The 25,503-nt window shown below is 47.8% G+C and overlaps 1 protein-coding gene across 1 annotated transcript; it reads left to right on the top strand.

Annotated features, from left to right (window-relative positions):
- Nucleotides 1–2,788: 2,788 nt before the first annotated feature.
- Nucleotides 2,789–7,756, top strand: ELAC1 (elaC ribonuclease Z 1). Its single transcript, XM_054387565.1, has 3 exons — nucleotides 2,789–2,945; nucleotides 5,373–5,840; nucleotides 7,293–7,756. Exons 1-3 carry the CDS (start codon nucleotides 2,789–2,791, stop codon nucleotides 7,754–7,756), a joined length of 1,089 nt encoding a protein of 362 aa, XP_054243540.1.
- The last annotated feature ends 17,747 nt before the right edge of the window (nucleotides 7,757–25,503 follow it).

Here is a 25,503-nt window from a genome sequence, read left to right as displayed (position 1 = left end):
ATGGCAATGAAACTGGGGAAGGGTCTGGAGAAGAGGGCTGGGGAGGAGCAGCTGAGGGAGCTGGAGGCGGAGGGGAGGCCCCTGTGGCTTTCTACAGCGCCTTGGAAGGAGGCTGCAGCCAGGTGGGGGTTGGGCTCTGGTCCCGAGGAACAAGGGACAGGACAGGAGGAGATGGCCTCAAGCTGCACCAGGGGAGGTTTAGGGTGGACATGAGGAACAATTCACTTAAAGAGCGGTTCAGCCCTGTCGAAGCTGCCCAGGGCAGTGGTGACGTCCCCATCCCTGGCAGGATTCCAGCGCCGTGTAGCAGCGGTGCTGAGGGACATGGTCGAGTGGGGACTTGCCAGCGCTGCGTTAACGCTTTGAACACAAAGATCTTAAAAGTCTTTTCCAACCAAAACGACTCCACGATTCCACCTACATCTCCACTCTCGCGGACTGAGGCTGCCATCAGCACGCCCTAGAGGCAGGGCCGGGGCCTAGCCAGTCCTTGCCCGCCTTCCAGCCCTGCCCGCCCAGGCCAGGCCCGGCCCGGCCCGGCCCGGAGCCGGTGAGGGCCGGAGGCGGCGGGGGAGGGCCGTACCGCGGATCGCGGGCTCCGCCTGCCGCCGCCCGGAGGAGGTAGGGCAGAGAGCGGGGCCTGTGCGTGAGGCTTTTCCGGCCTGCAGGCTGGAACCGTGGCCGCACGCCGCGGCGTAGCTTCCTCAATCCTTTCCCTCACCTCCCCCGGCGTCCGCGGGTCGTTTCCCGTAAGCGCAGGGTGGGGAGGGCAGAGGCAGTGTTTCAAGGGAGGATTAGGCCTGGGACGCACATTCCCGGGGCTGTCTCGGGTGAGAGGTTGTTGACGTACTTTCAGAAAAGAAAAAAAAAAAAAAAAAGAAAAAAGAAGTAAAATGTTTGTTCCTGCTTTGTGGCAGGGGTAATAGAAGTTTATTCTGCAGCCCCCTGCTAGCACACCGGGGAGGAGGACTGTAGAAGGGCAAGATCTGCTTGGAGGCAGCTCCTCTAAAAGCAGCTAAAACAGAGAAATTGCAGCGGGTTGGGAGTTTTCATTGTTATAATTTTTTTGCTTGCAAGGTATCTGAAGCTGTTGAAGCACCTGGAGTTTGAATTGAGGTGGAAATATATCTGAAAACGTGTCAAGAGCTAATTCTGGGAAGGCTTAAGGCTAGCGAAAGCACGCTCCATAAGGTGAGACAGCCTCAGGGTTATGCACAGGGATGTTTTCCTTCTAAGGCAGCTTTCAGAAGGTTGTCCTGCTCCTGCAGATCAGCCAGGCTCCGCATCTGCATATGATATGATTTTAATAATTATTAACTAGAGTATTTATTGTATTATACTGGGTTATACTCAAGTGTCCAGTGGAGGATATGAGGATGATGAAGGGACCAGAACATCTGAGGAGGAAAGGCTGAGAATCCTTGGGCTGTTAGCCTGTAAAAGAACAGACTAAGAGGGGATCTAATCAATGATCATAAATATCTAAAGGGTAGCTATCAAGAAGAAGGGGCCAGGCTCTCCTCAATGGTGTCCCATGACAGCCCATGGAGTGATGGATACAAACTAGAACCCAGGAGGTTCTACCTCAGCATGAGGAAAAACTACTTTGCTGTGAGGGTGGAGGCCTGAAGCAGAAAGGTTGTGGAGCCTCCTTCTCTGGAAATTTTCAAGATCTGTCTGGGTGCATTCCTGTGTGACCTGCCCTAGGTGACCCTGCTTTGGCAGGGTTGGACTGGATGATCTGCAGAGGTCCTGTCCAATTCCTACCATTCTATGATTCTATGAATAAATGTTTTTATAAATATGTAAAAAATACATACAAAGCAGATACATCAACAGCTGGGGGTATGGCAGAGGGGTTGGACTGGATGATCTCCAGAAGCCCTATCCAATCCCTACCATTCTGTGATTCTGTGATTTTTATATCTATATATCTACATATATCTCCTAGAATATATAAGTTTATATAAAAATGTAGATATATAGAAATATGTTTATATATATAGAGTATATATATTTAAAATACATTTTTAATATATATATAAATATATATATTAAAATACATTCAAAGCAGATGCATCATCAGCTGGGGCATGGCAGCAGATTGTGTAGATACTTCTGCTGCAACAGGTGTCCTGTGGTCAGTCAGACAGCCTTCAGGTTACATAAAAGTTGAGTAGTGTTTAAAATTCTTCACACATCACTGATGAGAAGGAAAACATGCCTTGCAGTCAAGGGTGCAAGGGTTCAAAACATACCTTGCAGTCAAGTCAGGTCACTCCTTCTTTTTGTGGTCTCTGAAGTTGTTTTAAGGGGCAGCAGATCTTGCCCTTCTACAGTGCTGGGCTGCCCATTCCTGACATCCAGTAATGATGTTTAAATGTCAGCAGTGGCTGTTTGGTGTTAATCACTGTGAAAAGGCTTTTAGAGGGAAGCACAGGCAGGAAAAATCAGTTTAAATAAAGCAAAGCAGGAGTAAATAATAGTGGGTTTAAGGATTAGAGTATTTCTGACTGGGTAGAGCTGTTTCTCTAGGTAATGAATACATCTTAATTTGAGCTGCATGTTTGCAACCTTCCACTGACATAAAGAGGAAATCAACTGCTTATAAATCTTGTGCTGCCTGAAAGTCATATTCTGCTCCAGGGAGGATTTAGTTTCGCTTTTCAAGGGAAGGAAAATTTAATCCTCAACGGAGAGGACGTCTTCATTTAAAGCAAAAATGTTTCTTTCCTCCCCAGGGTATGTCCAGAGGCTGAAAATCTCCTTTTCAGGTGGCATATTCAAGATGTCAATGGACATAACTTTCCTGGGCACGGGCTCAGCTTATCCCTCTCCCACCAGAGGAGCATCGGCCTTGGTGCTTCGCAGGGAAGGAGAGTGCTGGCTCTTCGACTGCGGCGAGGGGACTCAGACACAGCTCATGAGGAGCCATCTCAGAGCAGGTCTGTGCCTGTGGAAGGTGCTGTGACGAGGGAAGGGGGAGCCTTACGTGGGATCTAAACAAAACACTTTGTCCTTGTGGTGTTTGAGGAGGTACTCAGCATGTATCTGAAGGGGGCTGTGTATGGGTGGCAGTTGCAGAACCTGCTGTGCACTAATCCTTCACTGCCCGTGGGTAAAGGATTGTGCTGAAATTGTTCCAGGGGAGGGTTAGGTTGGATGTTAGGAAAAATACTGCAGGAGTGGTCAGGCATTGGAACAGGTTGCCAAAGAGGTGGTGGAATCCCCATCTTGGGAGATGTTCAGGAATCCTGTGGCCATGACACTTGACAACATGGTTTGGTGGTGTTGGGTTGATGGTTGGACTGGATGCTCTTGGAGGGCTTTTCCAACCCAAACAGTTCTGTGGTTCTGTACTCGAGAACTACACTCTTCTGAATTAATTTCTTGGGCTTTGTCGTTTCAAATGTGGGCCACGGGCCAGATTTAAACTGGCACAGTTTCATAGGATGATGGAATGGTTTCGGCTGGAAGAGATCTTAAAGCTCATCTAGTTCCAACCCCCTACCATGGGCAGGGACATCTTCCATTAAACCAGGTTGGTAAAGCCCTGTCCAGCCAGCCTCCAGCAAGGGGACATCCACAGCCTCCATGGGCAAACTGTTCCAGTGTCTCACCACCCTCAGTTTAGAGAATTTCTTCCTAATCTCCAGTTTCAATCTCCCCTCTTCCACCTCAAAGCCATTGTGCCTCATCCTGTCACTACATGCCTTTTAAAATGTCCCTCCCCAGTCCCCCTTCAGATACTGGAAGTCTGCTATAAGACCTCCCCAGAGGTCTTCTCCAGGCTGAACAGGCCAAATAAGACATTTTTTTTCTGTGGACAGCTCTAGACAGTACCTACTGTGAATCTTCCTGTCAGTGAATATTGGCACATGAAGTAGAAACCAGACTTGCTTTCAGTCACACTGCTTTTGCAGACTACAATGGTGAGGGCAGGGGTTGAGAGGCTGGGGTCAGACTCTTGTCAGTGGTGCCCAGGGACAGGCCTAGGGGCAGTGGGCACAAACTGGAACCCAGGAGGTTCCTTCTGAACAGGAGGAGAAAATTCTTTGTTCTGTGGGTGATGGAGGCTGGAGCAGGCTGCCCAGAGAGGTTGTGGAGTGTCCTTGTGTGGAGAGCTTCCAACCTGCCCTGGTCCTTGTGGTGCTGGGCAAGCTGCTGTGGGTGTCCTGCTGGAGCAGGGGGGGTTGGACTGGAGGATCTCCGGAGGTGCCAACCCCCACCGTGTTGGACTTCTGTGACTGTCAAGTTACATAGATCAAAATACCACCTCCCAATCTGATCCCCTGAAGTCTGAAGCTTTCAGATGATTTAATGATCAAGTGAATACACTACATTCACTAAATTTACTGATTGTTATAAAATTGCTCTTAAATCAAAACAAAGAGACTCTGTGATTCCTAGTGCTCAGTCCTAGCAGAGAAAATTCCTCCTTACCACAAGAAAGTGGAAAGTCAGCAAACAGAGGTCACTGAGCTTGATTAAAGTACATGTGTCTGTAGTGAGATAAAGTTCTGGGCTGTTTTAATCTAGCAAGGACAAGGTCTATTGTCTGGGAGCTGGAGGGAGACAAACATGAAACAAAGCACAAATCTTGAAGGGCATTTTTTCATTGCCACAGCAAGACCTTCTTGCAGTCTTTCAGGGGAACCCACAGCAGCTTGCCCAAGATCACAATGTGTGGGAGGGTTAGGACGCTCTCCAGACAAGGACACTCCACAACCTCTCTTGGCAGCCTGCTCCAAGCTCCAGCACCCTCAAACTAAAGAAGTTTCTCCTCCTGTTCAGGTGGAACCTCTTGGGTGCCACTTTGTGCCCCTTGCCTCTTGGCCTGTCCCTGGGCACCACTGAGCAGAGTCTGGCCCCAGCCTCTTGCCCCATACAGGTCCTTTCTCTCTTGCTGAGCATTGCTCAGATGCCCTCTGGGGCTGCTCTTCTCCAGGCTCAACAGCCCCAGGGGCTCTCAGCCTTTGCTCCTCACAGAGATGCTCCAGGGCCCTCAGCACCTTCCTAGCCTCCACTGCACTCTCTCAAGTAGTTCCCTGTCTCTCTTCAACTGGGGAGCCCAGAATTAGACAAAACACTCCAGGTGTCACCAACTGATTCTGTTCCCTGTTTGTAGGAACTAAAACTTCAGTCTCAACAGTCTTTTTCTTGAAAATCAATTAAAAATAACCCTTGTGAGGAATTCTTATTGCTTCTGTGGAGAATAAATACTTTGTGGTTTGGGCTTTATTTGTTTTTAAACACAGCTTTTATTTTAATTTCCCTCCTTCCCTACAGTGATGATTTTTTGAGTTGTGATGGTGGTCACTTATTTTCTTCCCTTCCTCTGGTTTGTTTTGCTTTCCTTGTTCTGATCACAGGCAAAATTACCAAGATTTTCATAACTCATCTTCACGGCGACCACTTCTTTGGCCTTCCTGGCTTGCTGTGTACACTTAGCCTCCAAGCTACCCCAGACCCAAACAAGCCACCAGTTGATATTTATGGACCATTAGGACTGGGAAACTTTGTGAGGAGGAGCATGGAGCTCTCCCACTCCCAACTTCTCTTTCCCTACACTGTTCATGAGCTGATACCAACGCGTGACCAGTGCCCTGCAGAAGAATTTAAGGAGTTTTCTTACTTGGACAGAGATGAGATGTCTTGCCAGGGAGGTCAAGGGAGAAGGCTGCACCTGGATCCAGTGGGAGACTCCTACTTGCTGATTGAGGATGAGGAGCTGGTTGTGAAAGCATTTCGCTTGTTTCACCGTATTCCTTCCTTTGGCTTTGTGGTAGCAGAGAAGCCCCGGACCGGAAAACTCAATGTCCAGAAACTGAAGGACCTTGGTAACTTCTCTGATTGATTTTTTTCCCCCTCTTTTTAATGTTTTTAAATGCCCAAATTCACATGTTCAAGCTGGGTAACAGCTCTGATTTTTCAGTCAGTATGACAGAATTGGGTTCACAGACACTCCATATCTTTTTGTGAGCACATTTCGAGGGGTTGTGCCAATTAAGAGCTACTCTGCCTCCCCATAATCCATTTTAATTCCATTTTCCATTGCCTGTTAGAGATGTTTAAAGACTTCATACCAGTCTGAAATGGTATGTAGCCCTAGTGCCAAATATCACAGAATCAAAGAATGCTTTGTGTTGGAAGGGACTTCTAAAGCTCCTCCAGTCCAAACCTCCTGCCCTCAGCAGGGATATCCCAAACCAGAGCAGGCTGCTCACAGCCCCTAACAACCTCACTTAGAAAGGTGCCAGGGATGGGACATCTCCCACCTCTCTGGGCAGCCTGGGACAGGCTCTCACCACCCGTAGTCTCAAAACATTTCTTCCTTCTCTCCACTCTCAATCTCCCTCTTTCAGTTCAAACCATCACCCCTTGGCCTGTCACAACAGACCCTGCCCAAAACTCTGTCTCCAGCTTTCTTCCAGCCCCCTTGAAGCACTGCAAGGCCACCAGAAGGTCTCCCTGGAGCCTCCTCTTCTGCAGGCTGCCCAAGCCCAACTCTCTCAGCCTGGAGCCTCCCAGCAGAGCCCTTCCAGCCCTGCCAGCATTGCTGTGGCCTCCTCTGGCCCTGCTCCAGCAGGTCCCTGTCTGTGCTGTGCTGAGCACTCCAGAGCTGCCCCAGCACTGCAGGGGGGGTCTCAGCAGAGCACAGCAGAGGGGCAGAATCCCCTCCCTGCCCCTGCTGCCCACACTGCTGGGGATCAGCCCAGCACAGGGCTGGCTCTGGGCTGGCAGTGCTTGGTGCTGGCTCATGTCCAGCTCTGCACCCCCAGCATCCCAAGGCCTTCTGCACAGGGCTGCTCTCCAGCCTTTCATCCTCCAGCCTGGATTGATACCATGGGTATCCCCAGCCTAAGGACACGACTTTGCACTTGGTCTTAATTGAACCTCAAGAAGCTCACACAAGCCTACTTCTCATATTAAGAAGAGCAAATAAGTGAAGATCTTCAAATAGCACAATCTGGCTTGCAGAGAGATGCATGACCAGTGCAGTGCATGACTTTGTTGACTTCAGTACAAAGAATCAGGGTTTCCTTCAAACACACTTCCTGCCAACTGGGTTTGTGTGAAGTATGTGAATTAGTATCATGGAATCATTTTGGTTGGAAAAGATGTTTAAGATCATTGAGTCCAACCATTAAAATATCAATTGCTATTTATGTTGATGCTACAATTTTTCAGTGAGACAACTCTATGTATAGTGTATCTGCTTTTAGTGTTTTTTTAAACCTTTTAAACCTGACATCATCATAATTATGGACTCTTTTGCCTTTTTTTCCCAGGAATTGAACCAGGACCTTTATATGGGAAACTGAAGAATGGAACTCAAGTTGTTCTGGACAGTGGAGTGACAATTTCTCCTTCTGATGTCTTGGAAGATCCTATCCCTGGAAGAAAAATCTGCATTTTGGGGGATTGCTCAGGAGTGGTTGGTGATGCAGCCATGAAGCTTTGCTGTGAGGCAGATATACTGATCCATGAAGCCACTTTGGATGATACACAAGAGGAAAAAGCCAGAGAGCATGGTCATAGCACTCCCAAAATGGCATCAGAGTTTGCAAAGTCATGTAAAGTTAAGAAATTAGTTTTAAATCACTTCAGTCAGAGGTATAAACCAGCTGCTCAGAGAGGTGAGGGAGATGCAGACATCACCCAGCTGAAGAGACAGGCTGAGTCTGTGTTAGGAGGTCAGGAGGTAACACTAGCTGAGGACTTCATGACCATTGACATTCCAATGAAAAAGTAAAGGTGGTAGAGTAAGAAAGTTCTCTGTGTAGGATGGGCTTGGGTAGTACTGAAAAATAATGGTGGGGCAGGGTTTCTGCTATCTAAATTAGTTCTCTTCCATGGCATGCAGGAAATCATTAGGCTTCCCAGTTAATAGAGACAGGGAGCTACTAGAGAGAGCCCAGCAGAGTCTACAAAGGTGCTGAGGGGTCCTGGAGCATCTCTGTGAGAAGGAAGGCTGAGAGCCCCTGGGGCTGTTGAGTCTGGAGAAGAGCAGCCCCAGAGGGGATCTGAGCAATGCTCAGCAAGAGAGAAAGGCTGGGGGGGGGGCAAGAGGCTGGGGCCAGACTCTGCTCAGTGGTGCCCAGGGACAGGACAAGAGGCCATGGGCACAAACTGGAACCCAGGAGGTTCTACCTGAAGATGAGGAAAAACTGGAAAAGCTGGAGACCTGGAGCAGGCTGCCCAGAGAGGCTGTGGAGTCTCCTTGTGTGGAGAGCTTGCAACCCCCCCTGGGCATTGTGGTGCTGGGCAAGCTGCTGTGGGTGCCCTGCTGGAGCAGGGGGGGTTGGACTGGATGATCTCAGAGGTTCCTTCCAGCCCCACCTTGCTGGGATTCTGATGCAAACTTGACAGAGCACCTGTCATAGTTAGCATTGCTTTTGTAAAGTAAGAAAAAAGGATCCTCACACACCTGGGACTTGGAACACATCTGTGCATGATGTTACAGACACCCACTCTCCCAGGAAAACAGATGTGTAGGTGTAAGCATTCACAACTCGGGGATTTTCCTTGGACCATGGATTCCTAGAGCAGAGCATTTACCCTCAGGAGGGTCTGTGCTCTGCACCAGAATTTAAGATCCTTTGCCTATTACAAGCTTTTGAAAAACATTTACGTGAATCTTGCCCAGTTTCTATGGAAGAGAAGAGTCTTACTCTGGAACTAATAAAACGTTTACAACTCCACCAGGTGTTTCTAACTGGGGGTGTTGCTGTGCTCAAGTTGAGGAGCTCCTAAAGCAATTCTCTCAAGTTTTCTTCTAAATAGTCTCTCTGTCAAATCTGAACCCCTCAGCAGTTTGATTAATTTAAAGCTCTGAAGCATGAGCCCTGTATTTGTAGAACTATTCTGTGCATCAGTGAGGTTTGGGAAATGAGCTCTGGAATTCTTTAGGCAGATAAGTTATCTTTCCTCAAGTGCATTTTCAGAGATAAATGATACTGATAAAAGCATATTTGTCTTTGTAAAAGCCTTGAGGGCAGGGATTTCACTTATGGGTACCCAGGGACAGGCCAAGGGGCAATGGGCACAAACTGGAACTCAGGAGGTTCCATCTGAACAGGAAGAGAAACTTCTTTGGTGCCAGGGTGCTGGAAGCTTGGAGGAGGCTACCCAGAGAGGTTATGGAGTCTCTGTGTGTGGATAGCCTCCAACCCCCAATGGCCATTGTGCTGCTGGGCAAGCTGCTGTGGGTGCCCTGCTGGAGCAGGGGGCTTGGACTGGGTCCAAGAGGTCCCTTCCAATCCTGAGCATTATGTGACTGTGTGTGTAACAGCTTGGTCCATTTCTGCAATTTCAGTTAAGGGACCTGTAGACCATCTTGATCTCCCATTTCTAACCACCTCAAAACAAACTAGAAGCTGGAATTTCCTCAATTTTTGCTCAGTTTTTGGGTCAAAAGTAAAATCAGTGTTTTGTAGTAATTGTCCCTGAAAAAAAAAGAAAATATTTTTAACATACGCTTTCCCTCTCTGCTTTGAGAATAACAAAAGCTCCATAAACCAAAAACATTCCTACTCTTTAAAGATCTCTCCCTTGTAAAAGGAGCACAGCTCAAAGGTGAGGTGTGTATGATGGTTGTTTTCACCCAGAGCAAACTTGTGAGATGAGGAAGTTAAATCCTGCAGATAACTTCTCTAGACCCTTCATGTTTTCTTCACCAAGATTGTACTTGGCTGTAATTAAGCAATAGTCTTCAAAGGAAAAGAAAAGTAGTGTGAGAAGCATCCCAGGTGAGGTTGACTGGGGCTTTGAGCAACCTGCTGTAGTTGCAGATGTCCCTGCTGACTGCAGGGGGGTAGGACTGAATGTCCCATCCAACCCAAACCATTCTGTGCTTCTGTAATCAAAGCTGAGAAGAGAAGCTAGGAGCAACTTGGTCTCTACTGAAGGCCAGGTGACACTGTGGCTGCTATTTTAACTGGTTTATGTCTGGCCTGTGAGTGAACAGGGGTGCATTTAGTGCTGGAGTGATGTGAAGTGTTTCCTGTGTTTTCAGTTTTTATCTCAGTGTTTTTAAGCAAGTTTAGAGTTGTCTCTTTCTTAGCAGACCCATGTGTCTCTCCTTACCATGGCCCACTCTTAAGTCTGGGTACTAAACCACTTCATAAATCTGACTGCTGGGTGGGACTGGAATGAAGTTAACTGGAACACAGTAAGAACAGAGAATTTGAACCATAAATGGTCTGTTTTCTCAGTTTCATCTTCCCATTAGCCATTAACTATCAGAGAACAAAATTCCTTTGCATTAAAATACATCTCCCTGGGAGGATTTCATCTGAGAGCAGGTAAAGAACTCGTAAGGGGCTGAGAAGGGATTTTAACAAGTTGTGGTTGTGTAAATTAAGATTATTTTTTAGCTTTGAATAACTTACTCTGCTTTCCTGGAAGAGTTCCTCTAAATTTGGTTTCTTTGTTTTGTTTTGTTGAGCTGATAGCAGGCGAGGGACTTGATTTTATGTTATGGGAAAGAGGAGGAAGGAGGAAATAAGAAATGAGGAGTTTTGCAACAGCAGAGATGTTATTGTGGTTTAGGTGCAGCTGATGAGCATTGAGCACAGGGAGCGGGGGTAGAGCTTCCTTCTGTTAAGATCTCCATGAGCTTGCAAAAAAAAAATGTTGAGAATTTACCTACATGCTATGAGAACAGGGAAATCTGAAGCCTGAGACTGAGTCTGGGCTCCAAATCCAGCTGGGAAAAGGATCTTTGATGCTAGAGGTGGTTCAGATTTGGTGTCTGCCTACCCCTGTGGCCCACAGAGGCACTTTCCATCTGTCTGTGTAGAACAAAAGCACCATTTGGGAGCATTTTGAATTTGCTTTTAAAAGCAGACTTCTAAAATTACTCTCTCTCAGTGAATTATGTTAATTTATAAAGAATAGGATATTAATTATTTACCCTGGGATGAGTTTATTTGAGAAATTTAATTCCTGGCAGAGTGGGAGGACTGATCTGGGTCTTGCTGAAGCTGGTGGTTTGGCAGAGAGACACTAGAACAACTTAATGCATCTTTTATTAATTATAAAAAACATATTGATTGGGATCTTGAGGTAGAACTGGTGGCAGGAATTTGATCAAAGTTGCATTTTGGGGAGGTGAGGAGGGACAAGTTCTCAACCACAACATGTTGAATTGATCCTGCTAGTGCCAGCATTTCATATTTGAAAAGTATTTGAGTTCAAAGATGTTTAGGTGGTTGGAATGGGCACTGTTTTGTTGGTCATGGCATCTCTACAGCCTTTCAAAGTCACTTTAATGACTAACAGAGGTCCTTCCCAGGACTAATTGTTGCTGGAGCTGTTTGACTTTGGATCAATACGAGGCATCTCCTGTGGTGAAGCACCTACCTGGTAGTCACCCCAATGTTTTCACAGCTCCAGGTTGTTTGTGGTGGTGGGATTTGCCTTGTGTTGAGAGGGAAGGGGAAGGGAAAGGGGAAGGGGAAGGGGAAGGGGAAGGGGAAGGGGAAGGGGAAGGGGAAGGGGAAGGGGAAGGGGAAGGGGAAGGGGAAGGGGAAAGGGAAGGGGAAGGGAAGGCTCCAGGGAGACCTGGTGGCTTTTCAGGACTTCAAGGAGCCTAGAAGAAAGATGGGGACAGAGTTTTGAGGAGGGCCTATTGTGACAGGACAAGGGGGGATGGTTTGAACTAAAAGAGAGTGATTCAGGCTAGAGAGGGTTGTGAGAGCCTGTCCCAGATTGCCCAGAGAAGTGGCAGATGCCCCATCCCTGGAACCATTTCAGGTGAGGCTGGGTCTGTAAGCAGACTGCTCTAGTTGCAGATGTCCCTGCTGACTGCAGGGGGGGTTGGACTGGATGAGCTTTAAAGGCCCCTTCCCACCCAACCCATCCTTGATTCTGTGACTCTAAGAGCAGCCATTGCACAGAGGTGCATGGATGCCACACCAAGCTTTGGACACGTGAGAGCAATGGTGACATTTGTATTTCTGAGCATCAGCCACCAGCAGAAATCAGAACAGGTTGCTCACAGCCCTGTCCAGCCTCACCTGCAATGTTGACAGGGATGGAGCATCTGACACCTCTCTGGTGGAAATTCACAGGAGGCTCATCTGAGCAGGAGGAGAAAGTTGTTTGTGGTGAGGGTGGTGGAGGGCTGGAGCAGGCTGCCCAGAGAGGTTGTGGAGTGTCCTTGTGTGGAGAGCTTGCAACCCGCCCTGGTCCTTGTGCTGCTGGGCAAGCTGCTGTGGGTGCCCTGCTTTAGCAGGTGGGGTTGGACTGGGTGAGTTCCAGAGGTCTGTTTCAGCACCCCATGCCCCTTCATGTTGGGATCTGTGTGATTATTATGGTCTGCAGGGCTTTCAACTTAGGAAGCTTACACTTGTAGAGCTTTGAACTCACATTGGTTTTATTTTTAAGGTTTTGCACTTGGGGATGTTACATGTGGGGGGCTGTGCATCTGTTAGGGTTGCTTGTGCAGGGCTTTCAAATTCTAGGGTTTGTATTTCTGGGTCCATACGTTTATGAGGGTTGCATCTCAGCCAGCAGGTTGAGAGAGGTTCTTCTTCCCCTCTGCTCTGTCTTGGTGAGACCACATCTGGAGCCTTGTGTCCAGTTCTGGTCTTCCCAGAGAACAGACAGAAAACTACTGGAGAGAGTCCAGCAGAGGTTACAAAGCTGCTGAGGAGCCTGGAGCATCTGTGTGAGGAGCAAAGGCTGAGAGCCCCTGGGGCTGTTGAGCCTGGAGAAGAGCAGCCCCACAGGGGATCTGGGCAATGGTCAGCAAGAGATAAAAGGTGGGGTGCAAGAGGCTTGTGCCAGACTCTGCTCAGTGGTCCCCAGGGACAGGCCAAGGGGCAAGGGGCACAAAGTGGCACCCAGGAGGTTGCATCTGAAGAGGAGGAGAAATTTGCTTATTGTGAGGGTGGTGGAGGGCTGGAGCACGCTGCCCAGAGAGGTTGTGAAGTCCTTCTTTAGAGAGCTTCCAACCCCCCCTGGCCATTGTGGTGCTGGGCAAGCTGCTGTGGGTGCCCTGCTTGAGCAGGGGGCTTTGACTGGATGTTCTCCAGAGCTCCCGTCCCACCTCACCACTCTCGGTATCTGGGACTCGTGTCCCTTTGCGTATGTCGTGGCTCCAGGATATCTGCCCGCCCCACCCTGCGCACCTCAGCGAGGGTACGCGACACACAAAAGCTAACGCCGAAGGCGCCCGGCCGCAGCAGCTCCGTCAGTAGCGGGCGGCCGCTCATGCGCAGTGGCGGCGGGTGGCGGCGCGGCGGCGCTGGGAGGGGGGTTGAGGCCCGGATGTGGCGCATGCGCGCGGGGGGCTGGACGTGTCGGCGGCGGCCGGGGCGAGCGGGCGGCCGGAGCCGCGGTAACAACAACAACAACGAGAAGGTGGTGGAGGCGGCCGTCACAGGGCGGCCGGGTTCTTCCCTCACCCGTGCCGCGGGTCTGTGAGAGCCCCGCCCGGCCGTCAGCCCGGGGAGGGGTGGGAGGGAGGGCTGGGCGGGAGGGCTGGGCGGGGGGAGGCGGAGGCCTGGCCCTCCTTCGTAGCGCTGGGGCCGGCTGAGGCGAGCGAAGGTTCCCCCAGCTCCCCGCCTCCCCTCCGCCACTCCTGCCGCCCCTCGCCACAGCCGCAGGCAGCGCCCGGAGAGCGGTCGCTTCACCGAGGCCGCCCGCGGCCCAGGTAACATCCGCGCTCGGCTCCTGCCTTACCCCTGCCCCCCTCTTCCTTCGGGGGGTGTGCCACCTGCCGCTCCGGGGAGCCGGGGTCGCAGCTTTCCCCTTCCTTCATCCACCACCTAGAGGCTTCACCTCAGCTCTTCTGCGCTTCTTTTCGCCTCCCCAGCTCTTTCCCCGTTTGCCCCTCAGCGCGAAAAAAAAAATTACAAATGCTTCTCCCTTTCCCCCCTCCCCCCGCCCCGCCATCCCAAACTTTTAGTATATTTTTAAAATCGTTCCCTCTCCAGCCGGCTTGTCCCCAGTTAAACTTTCCTCCGCTGCCGTGCTCTCGGCCGCCCGCTGCAAAATGCCCGGGATGTTTCCTCCTAGCCTGAGCCGCTTCGCCTTTCGTGCTCTGAAACCTGCCATCTTCTTTGCAAAGAAAAAACAATAATACCAGAGAAGGGAGCTTTTAGTAGTCTTTTGAGGCAGCTCAGCACAGCGGGTGTTGATTAAAGACTAGTCCTTCTTTACTGTTTTTTTTTTTTCCCTTTCTCATCCCGTTTCAGGGTGGTTTTTTTTTTTTTTTTTTTTTTTGGGGGGGGGGGGGGGGGGGGGGAGAGGCGAGTGGAGAGAGGAGGAGGAGGTTTGTGACTTGCTGGGGTGTTGAGTCTTCAAGGTATATACCACGGCAGGCTGGTTAATTTGTGGGGTAATCTAGTTGTGCGTTCAGCGTGGGATGACTTTGAGAGCCCAGGATTGTGCCCCTGCAAGCCAACTGTTGTCAAACACGCAGGGTTGGAGGGAGGGCAGGATCGTGGCGCCTTTGGCTACCGCTTCTCGGGTGATGTTGGTTTGAGGATCGGTGTGCCACTGTCAACAGGCAGGAGTGATTTCAGAGCCTGCTTTTTAGCTGTCACCCTTCAAACCGCGAGCCTTTTGGACTGTTGTTAAGCTTCCTTTGGTAATGGAGTTAATTCCGTGCCAGGTTGTTGAAACATCTATATAGCCCCATAAAACGAAGCCTGTTTCTGTACTCCAGCCTCTACGATAAGTAGGCAGCTTGTCCTTCAGGCCCTCCTCTTGGCCAGATTGCTAGAGGAAGGAGTTTCTTCTTACCTTGCATTCATGAACCTCTTTTGATTTGCTTCCTGCATAAACATGCACGTTTAATATTGGTAGAGAAAGTTCGTTTCAAAGAGCTGAAGCCTAAAGAGAAGCACTAAGTGTCTCAAACTGATTAGAATTCCTTTTTTTTTTTTTTTTTTTTTTTTTTTAAAGTAGATGGCTCTTTACATAATGCATTCAGGCGCAGCTCACACAATGGGGATGGGAGTTTTGCCGAGCTATCAACAGATTTCATGGAGAACAAAGGTGCCGGGGAGCCGAATTGGTTGGTTCTGGTGAGGAGTAGCTTCTGCCGTGCTGTTGTTAAGGTCCTCCTGGAATGTCAGGGCTCAGTTTTCCTATGTTATTTAACCTTGTGAAAAACTCTTACTTTTGGTTGAGGCTGGAATTTTCCATGCTTGCTTTGCCCAGAGGTGATTTTAAAAAAAAAAAAAAAATAATTTTTTTTTTTTAAGCTTGAACAAATGCAGAGAACATTATCCCTGTGCAGATCACAATAAAGACCAGATGTTATCTAGCACACCTCTTACTGGGCTATGTGAAACGCTCTGTGCTAAATGAAAGAATCACACCACTTCTGCGAGGTCTGATTCTTCCTTTTATTGCTTGGTGTAGCCACAATGGTTTCCTCTGCTTGTGAGGGTTTGACAGATTACTCTCTTGTCCTCGTGGAAGCCTTCTACAAGGAGATGGGTCTTGCAGGGTCTGGGGAAGAGATGAGGTGTGCTCTGCTGCTCCTCAGCAAGAACTTCCACCCCATTCTGCTTTCTAGCAGTGTTTTCTCCTTCTCTTCTCAGCTTTTCATCCCAGAGTGCCATGATAGGGTGGGGATGACCTCCTGCATGACGAGGCACCAAGGGTGGCCTCTCAGAGGTGAGGCAGTGTGAGTTGCCTAGATCTGTGTTGTGGAAAGAGATCCAGTTGTAGAGGAGTTTTCTGCCCTGCCCCGTGGTGTGATGTCCCTCCTGCAGTGATCTTCCTCCTTTGCCCGGTGCAGAAGCCTGTGCTGAAAAGAGGAGCTTTTTTTTTTTTTTTTCAGCTGTGTGTTTTCTCACAGATAAAAAGTCGAGAGAGGGAAGTGGAACCAAAAATGCAAAATGCAGCTTTTAAGGATTCAAAACAGGTGTGGTAGCCACATCACAGTGGAGCTGCCTTTCTCACCATGTCCTGTCACCCTACACATTCAAAGCCAAGCCTTTGAATGGGTTTCTTACTGTGGTATTAGTTTCTTGCAGGAGATTAACAGACCTGCAGCAGAAAGATTTTCCGCTGTCTCCAGGATCAGTCTGTTGCATTTGCAAAGCACTTCTGATTGTGGCTGAAGTGCACAGGTGGAAGCTCGGAGGAGCAAAGATGCTGAGGGCTGCAGTGGGGCAGCTACAGCAGATCAGTTTCTTCCACCAAGAAGTGGCAGCTCCTAGTTTGTCACCGTGGATTTTTATCAAGATGAAAGAGTTGCCACTTGGTGCTTGGCTTAAAACTCTTCTCCAGTCCCTTTTGTGCTGTCCTGCGTCGTAAATGTTGGTATTTACTGAGAGAGAGATGAGCAGAATTGATACTGATGATTCAGATCCACACACAAAAATTGTGTTCTGGGGAACATTAGCTCTTGCTATGCAGAACAGTAGTGTGTGTGGTACTTTCTCGGTGCTCTTTCTCCTGCTGTTTAATGCTAATTGTTCTTGAGACTCCAAACATTTTGTTCCTCTTCACCCTTTGGGCAAGTAGCTAATAGTCTAATGTGCTGTAAAGTATCTGCAGTTGAATCACATCTTCATCTCTGCATCAAATCACTGTCTGCCTTTTTTTTTTTTTAATTTGGTTATGGATCTTTTTTTTTTTTTCTTTCCTTTTATCATCTTTATCATAAAAACCTCTACCACGGTGTTATTAAACAGCAAAACTTCACCGTAAAGGTTCTGCTGGCTAAAAGCTCTCCAGTGTGTGTGCTGCTTCTCTTGCCATCTTTGTGTTTCCATCTAATTTGGGAGGCAACAGCTTATGCAAGAGCCTTTCATGTCCTTCAGACAAAGAGTTTTATTTTCTTAGATAAATTATCCTTATTTTTACAGCTTGGAAATAGGTTTTTGGCTCTCGGGGTAATAATATTTTCATTAATTGATTTCCCTTCTCCCCCCACTGTATGACTATCCAGAGCTGCAGGCTGTACATCTTTCCCTGTGACATTACACAGAATCACTTGGGCTGGAGAAAACCTTTGTATCATCAGTCCAGATATCAACCTAGCACTGCCAGGTCACCACTAAACCATCTCCATCAGCACCACATCTCCACAGCTGAGGAAACCCCTACAGGGATGGGGACTCCACCATTGCCCTGGGCAGCCCGGGCCAGGCCTTGAAAAATTCTTCCTCATGTCCAACCTGAACCTCCCCTGGTGCAACTTGAGGTCATTTCCCCTTCTGCTATCCTTGGAAAGGAGACCAACCCCCATCTTTGCTCCAGCCTCCTTTCAGGCAGTAGAGAGCCAGAAGCTCAGATGTTGGGAGCTTTCTTTGTTGTGTTTCTTGGGGTTTTTTTTGGACACCATAGTGGTAATACTCCCTTAAGTCACAGCTAATCACAAAAGATGTTCTGCCTGGAAATTTGCTGACTTGCTCAGACCCTTCTACAGTAGGTTAACCTGGATAATGGCCAGGTTGTCTTCAGACACAGCACACACAGAAATGCTGATGGTACCTGGTGAATGCTGTCACACACACTCACTTCCCTGGCATCAAGGTCTGTAGCACTCTCCTACATGTTTGCAGTGCCAACCCTGACACAGATACACCAACACTAAACATTCTTAGGCTTATTTATGTGCATTATAGAGCAGTCGTGCACAGTGGCTGTTAAAAACCCATGCTTGCAGTGTTTACTGCAGGGTAGTTGAAGTGGAAGCTCAAAAGAGATAAGGAGCTACTGGAGAGAGTCCAGCAGAGGCTCCAAAGCTGCTGAGGGGCCTGGAGCATCTCTGTGAGGAGCAAAGGCTGAGAGCCCCTGGGGCTGTTGAGCCTGGAGAAGAGCAGCCCCAGAGGGGATCTGAGCAATGCTCAGCAAGAGAGAAAGGCTGTGGGGGGGCAAGAGGCTGGGGCCAGACTCTTTGCAGTGGTGCCCAGGAACAGGACAAGGGGCACAAATTGGAACCCAGGAGGTTCCACCTGAACAGGAGGAGACAATCTTTGGAGTAATGAGGGTGGTGGAGGGCTGGAGCAGGCTGCCCAGAGAGGTTGTGGAGTGTCCTTGTGTGGAGAGCTTCCAGCCCCTCCTGTTCATTGTGCTGCTGGGCAAGCTGCTGTGGGTTCCCCTGCTTGAGCAGGTGGGGTTGGACTGGGTGATCTCCAGAGGTCCTTTCCAAAATGTACCATGCTGTGAAGGGATCTACAATGATCATTTGAAGTGCTGTAAGGTGACCCAGAACTGTTACCTGATCAGTTTGTAGAAAAGATGGCAAATCTGCCTTAGCCTTGCCATTTAAAGGCTTCCTGAGACCCAACTGTGTGTCATCTGATACTCAGCATATGTAGAATCTCTTTTCTTTGATTTTATCTGGTTGGATTTCCCTTACAACTGCTTAGTTCAGGCCTCTTGTGCATGTTGTTACAAATCTATCGTGCATTCTTCCTTCACTTCTGATCTGTGCATGCTCTCTGTTCCCCTGCTTGCTGTTTGGCATATTAATCAGTGTTGTTTACCACCATCTCTGGACCTTCAGCACTGTGTCGCTGTCTTTCCTGAGCTGATCTTCTCTGTCCAAGCTTTTGAAAGGGCCATTATGGAATCACAGAGTCCCAGCATGGTAGGGATTGGACGGGACCTCTGGAGATCACCCAATCCAACTCCACAGCAGGGCACCCACAGCAGCTTGCCCAGCAGCACAAGGGCCAGGGCAGGTTGGAAGCTCTCCACACAAGGACACTCCACAACCTCTCTGGGCAGCCTGCTCCAGCCCTCCACCACCCTCACAACAAACAACTTTCTCCTCCTGCTCACATGGAACCTCCTGGGTGCCACTTTGTGCCCCTTGCCCCTTGGCCTGTCCCTGGGGACCACTGAGCAGAGTCTGGCCCCAGCCTCTTGCCCCCCCCATCCTTTCTCTCTTGCTGAGCATTGCTCAGGTCCCCTCTGGGGCTGCTCTTCTCCAGGCTCAACAGCCCCAGGGGCTCTCAGCCTTTGCTCCTCTAATGCTCTGATTTCTGTCAGAGTCTTTGTAGCCTCTGCTGGACTCTCCAGCAGGGCCCTGTCTGTTCAACTGGAGCCCAGAACTGGGCACAGTAGTTCAGATGTGCCCTCACTAGGGCAAGAGTGGAGAGGGAGAAGAACCTCTCTCCACCTGCTGATCACCTTCTTCTTAATGGAGGATGCCTCTGGCTTTCTTGGCCATGAAGCCATGTTAGTGGCTCTTGGTGTACTTGTTGTGCACCAGCACTTCCAGGTTCTTCTCTGTAGAGCTGTCTTCTAGCAGGGTCTCTTGGTACCCCTGACACTGGCTAAACTATTTGTGCCAAGGCTGTCCTGTGTGTTTTATCTTTTAATTTTTGTTCCTTGAAATCCAGCACTTCGTGATTCTTAACATCTTAGTTTATATACTGTTCCTTGATCCCTCCTTATCACAGAACCATTATCACCCCACTTGTCCTGTAGTTTGTCCTACACACAATGTCAGGTCTCCCAAGAGTCTCAGGAAAACATCTGGTTTGTTGTAAAAGCTTTAACAAAATGCATGCTAAGAAAGTGCGCCAGAGGGGGTGGTGGTGGGTGGTTTGGGGCCTTTTACCTCTATCTCACAGTAATTATCTGGTGGCATTTGGACTGTCACGTTTTTAGACTGAGTTTCTTGGTGAATAATTTGATCCCTCCACAGCTGCCATTGGCTTAAACCCTACTGTAAATGAACCGGGTGGTGTATCGTGTCAGCGTCAGGCTCGGGTTAACTGCCTTGCCCAAGCTGCTGGATTGCTGATGGCCCAGCTCATATTCCTCTGGGTTACATCCCTGACTTCCAGCTCCATCCATAACCTCATGGTTTGTCTGCCTCAGGGTGATTATTTTCTATTTTTCTGTCTTGGTTTTGTTTTCTATTTTTTCCTTCTTGGGCTGTTGATGGTTCTGCCCCGCATCACAGAGTGTGGCTCGTGTGGGAGGAGAGTGGGAAGATTTAAAGAGAGTTGTGAGGGTAAAAAAAGTGTTTATTTAAGGTTGTTCTTAATGCTTAGGAATTAAAAAAGAAGAAAAAGGTGTGTTCTTTCTCAGGAATCTGGCTTTGTAACTTCTCAACCGGCTGGAAATAGGAATTGTGTGGGGGAAGGGGTTTTTCAGATCCAGAATTCGCTTGGCTGAATGGCTATAGCACATGGACAGGGGTTTTAGGTGAAGTCTTTGTATGGTTTTCAGCAGCCTCTGCGCTTAGGTCTGGGCTGAGCCATACAATTGTAGTAGTAACCCCTGTAAAATCAAAGACTTGAGCCTGTCTGGGTTTTTTTCTAGCCATGAAAAGCAGAAAAACTTCTCTTTCTAGCTGTCCTGTACCTTCTTCAGAGCATGCCTGTGTGTTTGCCTACCTCTGCATGCCTTTTTTTGTTGAAGGATTTCCATCTGAAATACACTTCAGCAGCTCCAGGGGCATCCAAGAGATTGTGTCTCTTGAATACCTTCTACACTGCCCAAAAAGTTGCTGGAGATGTTTGGATGTCCTGGCTCACAGTGGTTTTGTCACCTGTAGGTTTTGATGTGTAAAAGAGCTAGCCATGCTGTCTTAGAATATTACCTTGTGCTGATGCAGCTGAAAAAACATACTGGCAGACAAGGTGAAGTTTTGATTTTCTGTGCCATAAAAGGACTGATTATCCCTTGGAGTGGTGTTTTTTTTTTAATGCTCTGCTCATTTTTATTTTTTTATTCTAGTTGATCAGGAGCACCTTGCTTCTGCAGAGCCCTCCTGGAGCTCTGAGCTGGCTTTTGCAGAAGATGCTGAACAGAAAACCTCTTTCCTAGTCAGGCAAGTAAAAGGGTGGCTGTCTTGAGGCAGAGAACAGAGCAGTTTATCTGAGAACAGTGAAGCAGTTTTAGTCTTTGGTGCTTATTTTTGCTTTCTTGCCTCATAAGATAAACGTAAGAGCGTTGAGGGCACTGCTGTGAGAGCTCAGGTAATGTTACTTCCACACAGATAAGTCAATAATATATTTGATTTTTCTTTGCATGAGGTAGCATGCTATTACAGATGCCTGTGCTTTTTGAAAGTCTATTTATATTATTCAGGTAACCCTTTCTGTCTTGAATTCTCCACAGACGTGGAAATGAGGCATGTGGCACCAGTGCTGCATTTTTAATTTTAGACAGCTGCTTCATGTTTTGAATTTCATTGCACAGGCTGAAAAGATCTCCCCTCACCCTGCAGCGAGGCAGCCGTGGGGAGGCAGGGGTGTCCAGAAGAGTTGTGGTATTTGTGCCACTCCTTGCCTGTCTTGAGGGGAGAGTTTCAGTTCATGGTTGCTGCTTAAGTTCTCTGAGGTGGTAATGTGCTTGCTACAGGTCATCAGAGCTGGTCTTAATTACCTGGCAGTCTTAATTTCATTAGTCTTTCAGATTTATCTCCACAGAAGTTCTTGGATTCATAGGACAGAACCATTGAGTTGTTTTAGTTACAAGACCATTAAGATCATCAGGTCCAACCATTAACTCTACCAAGGCTGGTGCTAAACCATGCCCCTCAGCACCATGTCTGTGTGGCTTTGAAGCACTGGCAGGGAGAGGGAATTGTTTAAAAAAAGACTTGGATGTGGCACTTAGCGATTGGATGATGTTAGGTAGTAGGCTGGACTTGATGATCTTGGAGGTCTTTTCCAACCTAGTTAATTCTGTGATTCAACCACTTCCCAGGGGAGCTTATTCCAGTGTTTGAGAACCCTTTCAGTGAAGAACTTTCTTATCATGTCCAGCCTAAACCACCCCTGGTGCAACTTGAGGCCATTTCCTCTTGTATTGTCACTTGCTGTCAGGGAGAAGAGACCAATCCTACCTGTCACAGACCTCCTTTCAGGGCTGTAGAGAGCAATGAGGTCTCCCCTCAGCCTCCTTTTCCCCAGACTGAACAACCCCAGGTCTCTCAGCTGCTTCTTACCAACCCTGTTCTCCAGACCCTTTTCCAGATGCTGGAGCATGTCCAGAGAAATGTCCTTCTTGGAGTGAGGAGCCCAGAACTGAACCCAGAATTCAAGATGTGACCTCACCAGTGCTGTGTGCTACGAGACAACCTCTGCCCTACTCTTGCTGGCCACAGAACTGCTGATCCAAGTCAGGATGTCTTCTTGTTCCCATACCTGGACTAACACAGAGCACAACCTGTTGTGCACTTGTTTCATACCATACCTGTTTATGCTTAGTTACTTCTTCCGTAGTTAGTGTTTGCTTCCTATGGCATGGTGAGGTATCACTTTAACTTTGTAGATGGTTAGCATTTTAGCTTGTCTCGTTTTGTTTTCTGTGTGAGAGGAAAAAACCTTTGGTAGATGAAGTTGAGAGCTCCACTGTTTCCTGCTCCTGCTTTGCTTCTCTTCTCTGTCTCTTCTCCACCTCTTTCCCCTCAAAGCTCATTTCTCTTTCCATGATATTTCTTCTTCCTCTACTCTGCCCTAGTAAGGCCACATTTGGAGTCCTGTGCCTAGTTCCAGGTTGCTTGTGCAGAGCTTTCAACTTCTGGGGTTTGATTTTCTGGGTCCATACGTTTATGAGGGTTGCATCGTGGCCATCAGGATCAGAGTGGTTCTTCTTCCCCTCTGTCTTGGTAAGACCACATCTGGAGCCCTGGTGTCCAGTTCTGGGCTCCCCAGAGAACAGAGACAGGGAACTACTGGAGAGAGTCCAGCAGAGGCTGCAAAGCTGCTGAGGGACCTGGAGCCTCTGTGTGAGGAGCAAAGGCTGAGGGCTGTTGAGCCTGGAGAAGAGCAGCCCCAGAAGGGATCTGAGCAATGCTCAGCAAGAGAGAAAGGGTGGTTAAAGGGTAGCAGCCAAGAGGCTTGTGCCAGACTCTGCTCAGTGGTGCCCAGGGACAGGACAAGTGGCAGTAGGCACAAACTGACACCCAAGAGGTTGCATCTGAACAGGAGGAGAAACTTCTTTGTTGTGAGGGAGCTGGAGGGCTGGAGCAGGCTGCCCAGAGAAGTTGTGGAGTGTCCTTGTCTGGAGAGCTTCCAGCCCCAGGTGGCCATTGTGCTGCTGGGCAAGCTGCTGTGGGTGCCCTGCTGAAGCAGGGGGAGCTTGGACTGAAGGATCTCCAGAGCTCTTTTCCAACCCCCTCCATGTTATGTTTCTGTGATATTCCTTGGTGAGGGAAAGTAAGAAGCTCTTTTCTCCATAGATTTGGCCCTGCTTACTCCACTCTGAAGCTGCAGTGTGGGCTCACCTTCTGGGGTGGGGCACAGCCTAAGGAAGGTGTTTTGACTTTTCCTGCTCACATCAAGGGAACGGTTCTATCACACAAGCTTACTGTTGTTCTGCAGAGCATCTAGCACGCCATGGCTGAGGCCATGCTGGTACCTTGAGCTTCAAAGGCTGGCTCCTATAAATATCAGGCATTGAGACTGCATTTTGCTTGTATTTGCACACATGGAAGTGGTGTAGTAAGAAGGTGTTAAGGCACCTCTTCGATGTGTGACTCAGGGATAGGTTTGCAGAGCTGTTTGGTGAGAAACGAGATTTGTGGAACGTGCAAACTTGGCTGGCCTGTAGAATGTACTGAAGCTTCTGGTGTTTTGGATCAGTGAGTGACAGATTGAGAGCCCCTGACCTCACCCCTTTTATTCTGGGGATCAGAAGGACAGGATTTGAGGGGGGGTGGCTTGTGAAGGCAGCCTCCTGGCTTCCTGTGCAGCAGCACGTAGCAGTGTTCCAAATTCTGAACGAGTGGCCCAGCTTCCAAAAGTGCTGAACAGTCAGAAGCTCCTCTTGAGCACTTGAAGTGGCAGCTGAGGGGTGACTCAACATTTCTGAGGATGGTTCCACCTAAATAAGGATTTCTTTGCTTGATCTTAAGTCTTCAGGGAGTCAGCAAGCAAAGCTCTCATTCATGGTTCTGGGGATGTAGTAAGATTGAGCTGCATGTCTAATTTTAAGCCTCTTTATTTAAAGCTCTTTTGGCTGATAGCTTTCTCAAGTCCCTTATTTATGATTATTTATGCATATCTCTCTGTCATATTGGTTTACATTTAAAGAAAATGATGTTCTCTTCTGTTTTAGCTGGCAAGCTCTTGGAGATTTATGTGAGTTGCTATGGAGAATGACTGGCAGGCTAAGTTTGACTTTTAAAAGAGGCTTATTGAGTTGAAGTGCAAAAAAAAAAAAACCCAACCCCTAATATTGAGGGAGAAACTTTTCAGACCTAGGTAAAATGATCTTACTCAAACTTTCAGGTGATTGTTTTCCTTAGGGAGAAATTCAGTCTAGAAGCATCCTTACAACTATGGGAAATAGGGGAAGGAGGAAGGATTTGCTATGTGTTTGAGGTTTTTTTTCTGCCCAAAACCTGCTGTATTCAAGTTGAAATTGGAGAAAGTATTGATCAGTCTCTTGTATATTTTCTGCCAGTGCCTTAAAGTGAGACCGTGAGGTTGTTGGTAGAATGGTGTTTGTGGATGACTACCTGAAGCCAGAGCAGCTTTTCGACAATCTTAGACTCCTTTGCCATCAGGGCACAAACTCTGCTGTCCTCTTCTTTCTGGATAAAACATAGTATTTAGCCCATTCAGAACTGAGAAAATCAGACCCAGCTCATCTTCCACCTTGTGAATTAAAAGAAACTTCAAAATGCTGAGGTGTGCTTGGTGGGAGGAGGGGGACTTCATGCCCAGAAACCACTGCAGATTCTTAACAGTGGAGTTTAAAGGCTGGATGTGTTAGGAGGGACTTCATTCCTTGTCTTTATATTTAGTTTAATTAAGGCAGCTCTGCTTAAGACAATTTGGAAGTGCACTTTTTTGGGGGGGGTGATTTAATTTAATTTGTCTTGATGAAAAGGAGCTGGATCCAAACAAAGACAAATGAGCCTGTTGGGATTTTCCTGCATGAAGATCCACAATTCCATGGCCAGGTGCAACTTCTGCTTTTCTGGTTAGGAAAAGAGGAGTAGAGTTTAATCTGAGGTGAAATACTACATGAAGAGGAGGACTGTGGAATGAAGATGACAGCTGATTCTGGTGTGCATTCATGCTTCTTCAGATATGGCTTAAATCATTGCTCCCTTGATCCCCAGGGATCCCCTTTTCCCTGATCCAGAGGCTGTTCATCCTAACAATCCCTACCTTGCTATGCTCTGTATATGAACTGTGAGGTTCTCTGAGGGGGAAAAAAAGAAATTATTTTGTATTTCAAACTGGAAAAAAAGTCTGGGTTTTGTGTGTGTGCTTTTAATACACACTGCACTTAGCTTGGGAATAGAAACAAAATGGAAAAGAAAATCGAAAAGAAAGTCAAAGGAAAAATTGAAAAGAAAGTAAAAAAGAAAAGTTTTAAAAAAAAGAAAAAAGAGAAACTGAAATAAAATCTAAAGAAATCAAAAGAATTTGAAATCAAAAGAAAATCAAGTTGAAAGAAAACCAAAATAATTTGAAAGAAAATCAGAAGAAAAAATTGAAATAAAATCAAAAGAAAATAAAACCAAAATAAGTTGAAAGAAAATTAGAAGAAAAAATTGAAATAAAATCAAAAGAAAATAAAACCAAAATAAGTTGAAAGAAAATC

Source organism: Indicator indicator, chromosome 15 (assembly GCF_027791375.1).
Source record: "Indicator indicator isolate 239-I01 chromosome 15, UM_Iind_1.1, whole genome shotgun sequence".
Taxonomy (NCBI): Eukaryota; Metazoa; Chordata; class Aves; order Piciformes; family Indicatoridae; genus Indicator; species Indicator indicator.
Note: the sequence above shows the minus strand (reverse complement) of the source record. Positions and strands in the feature narration are given on the sequence as shown.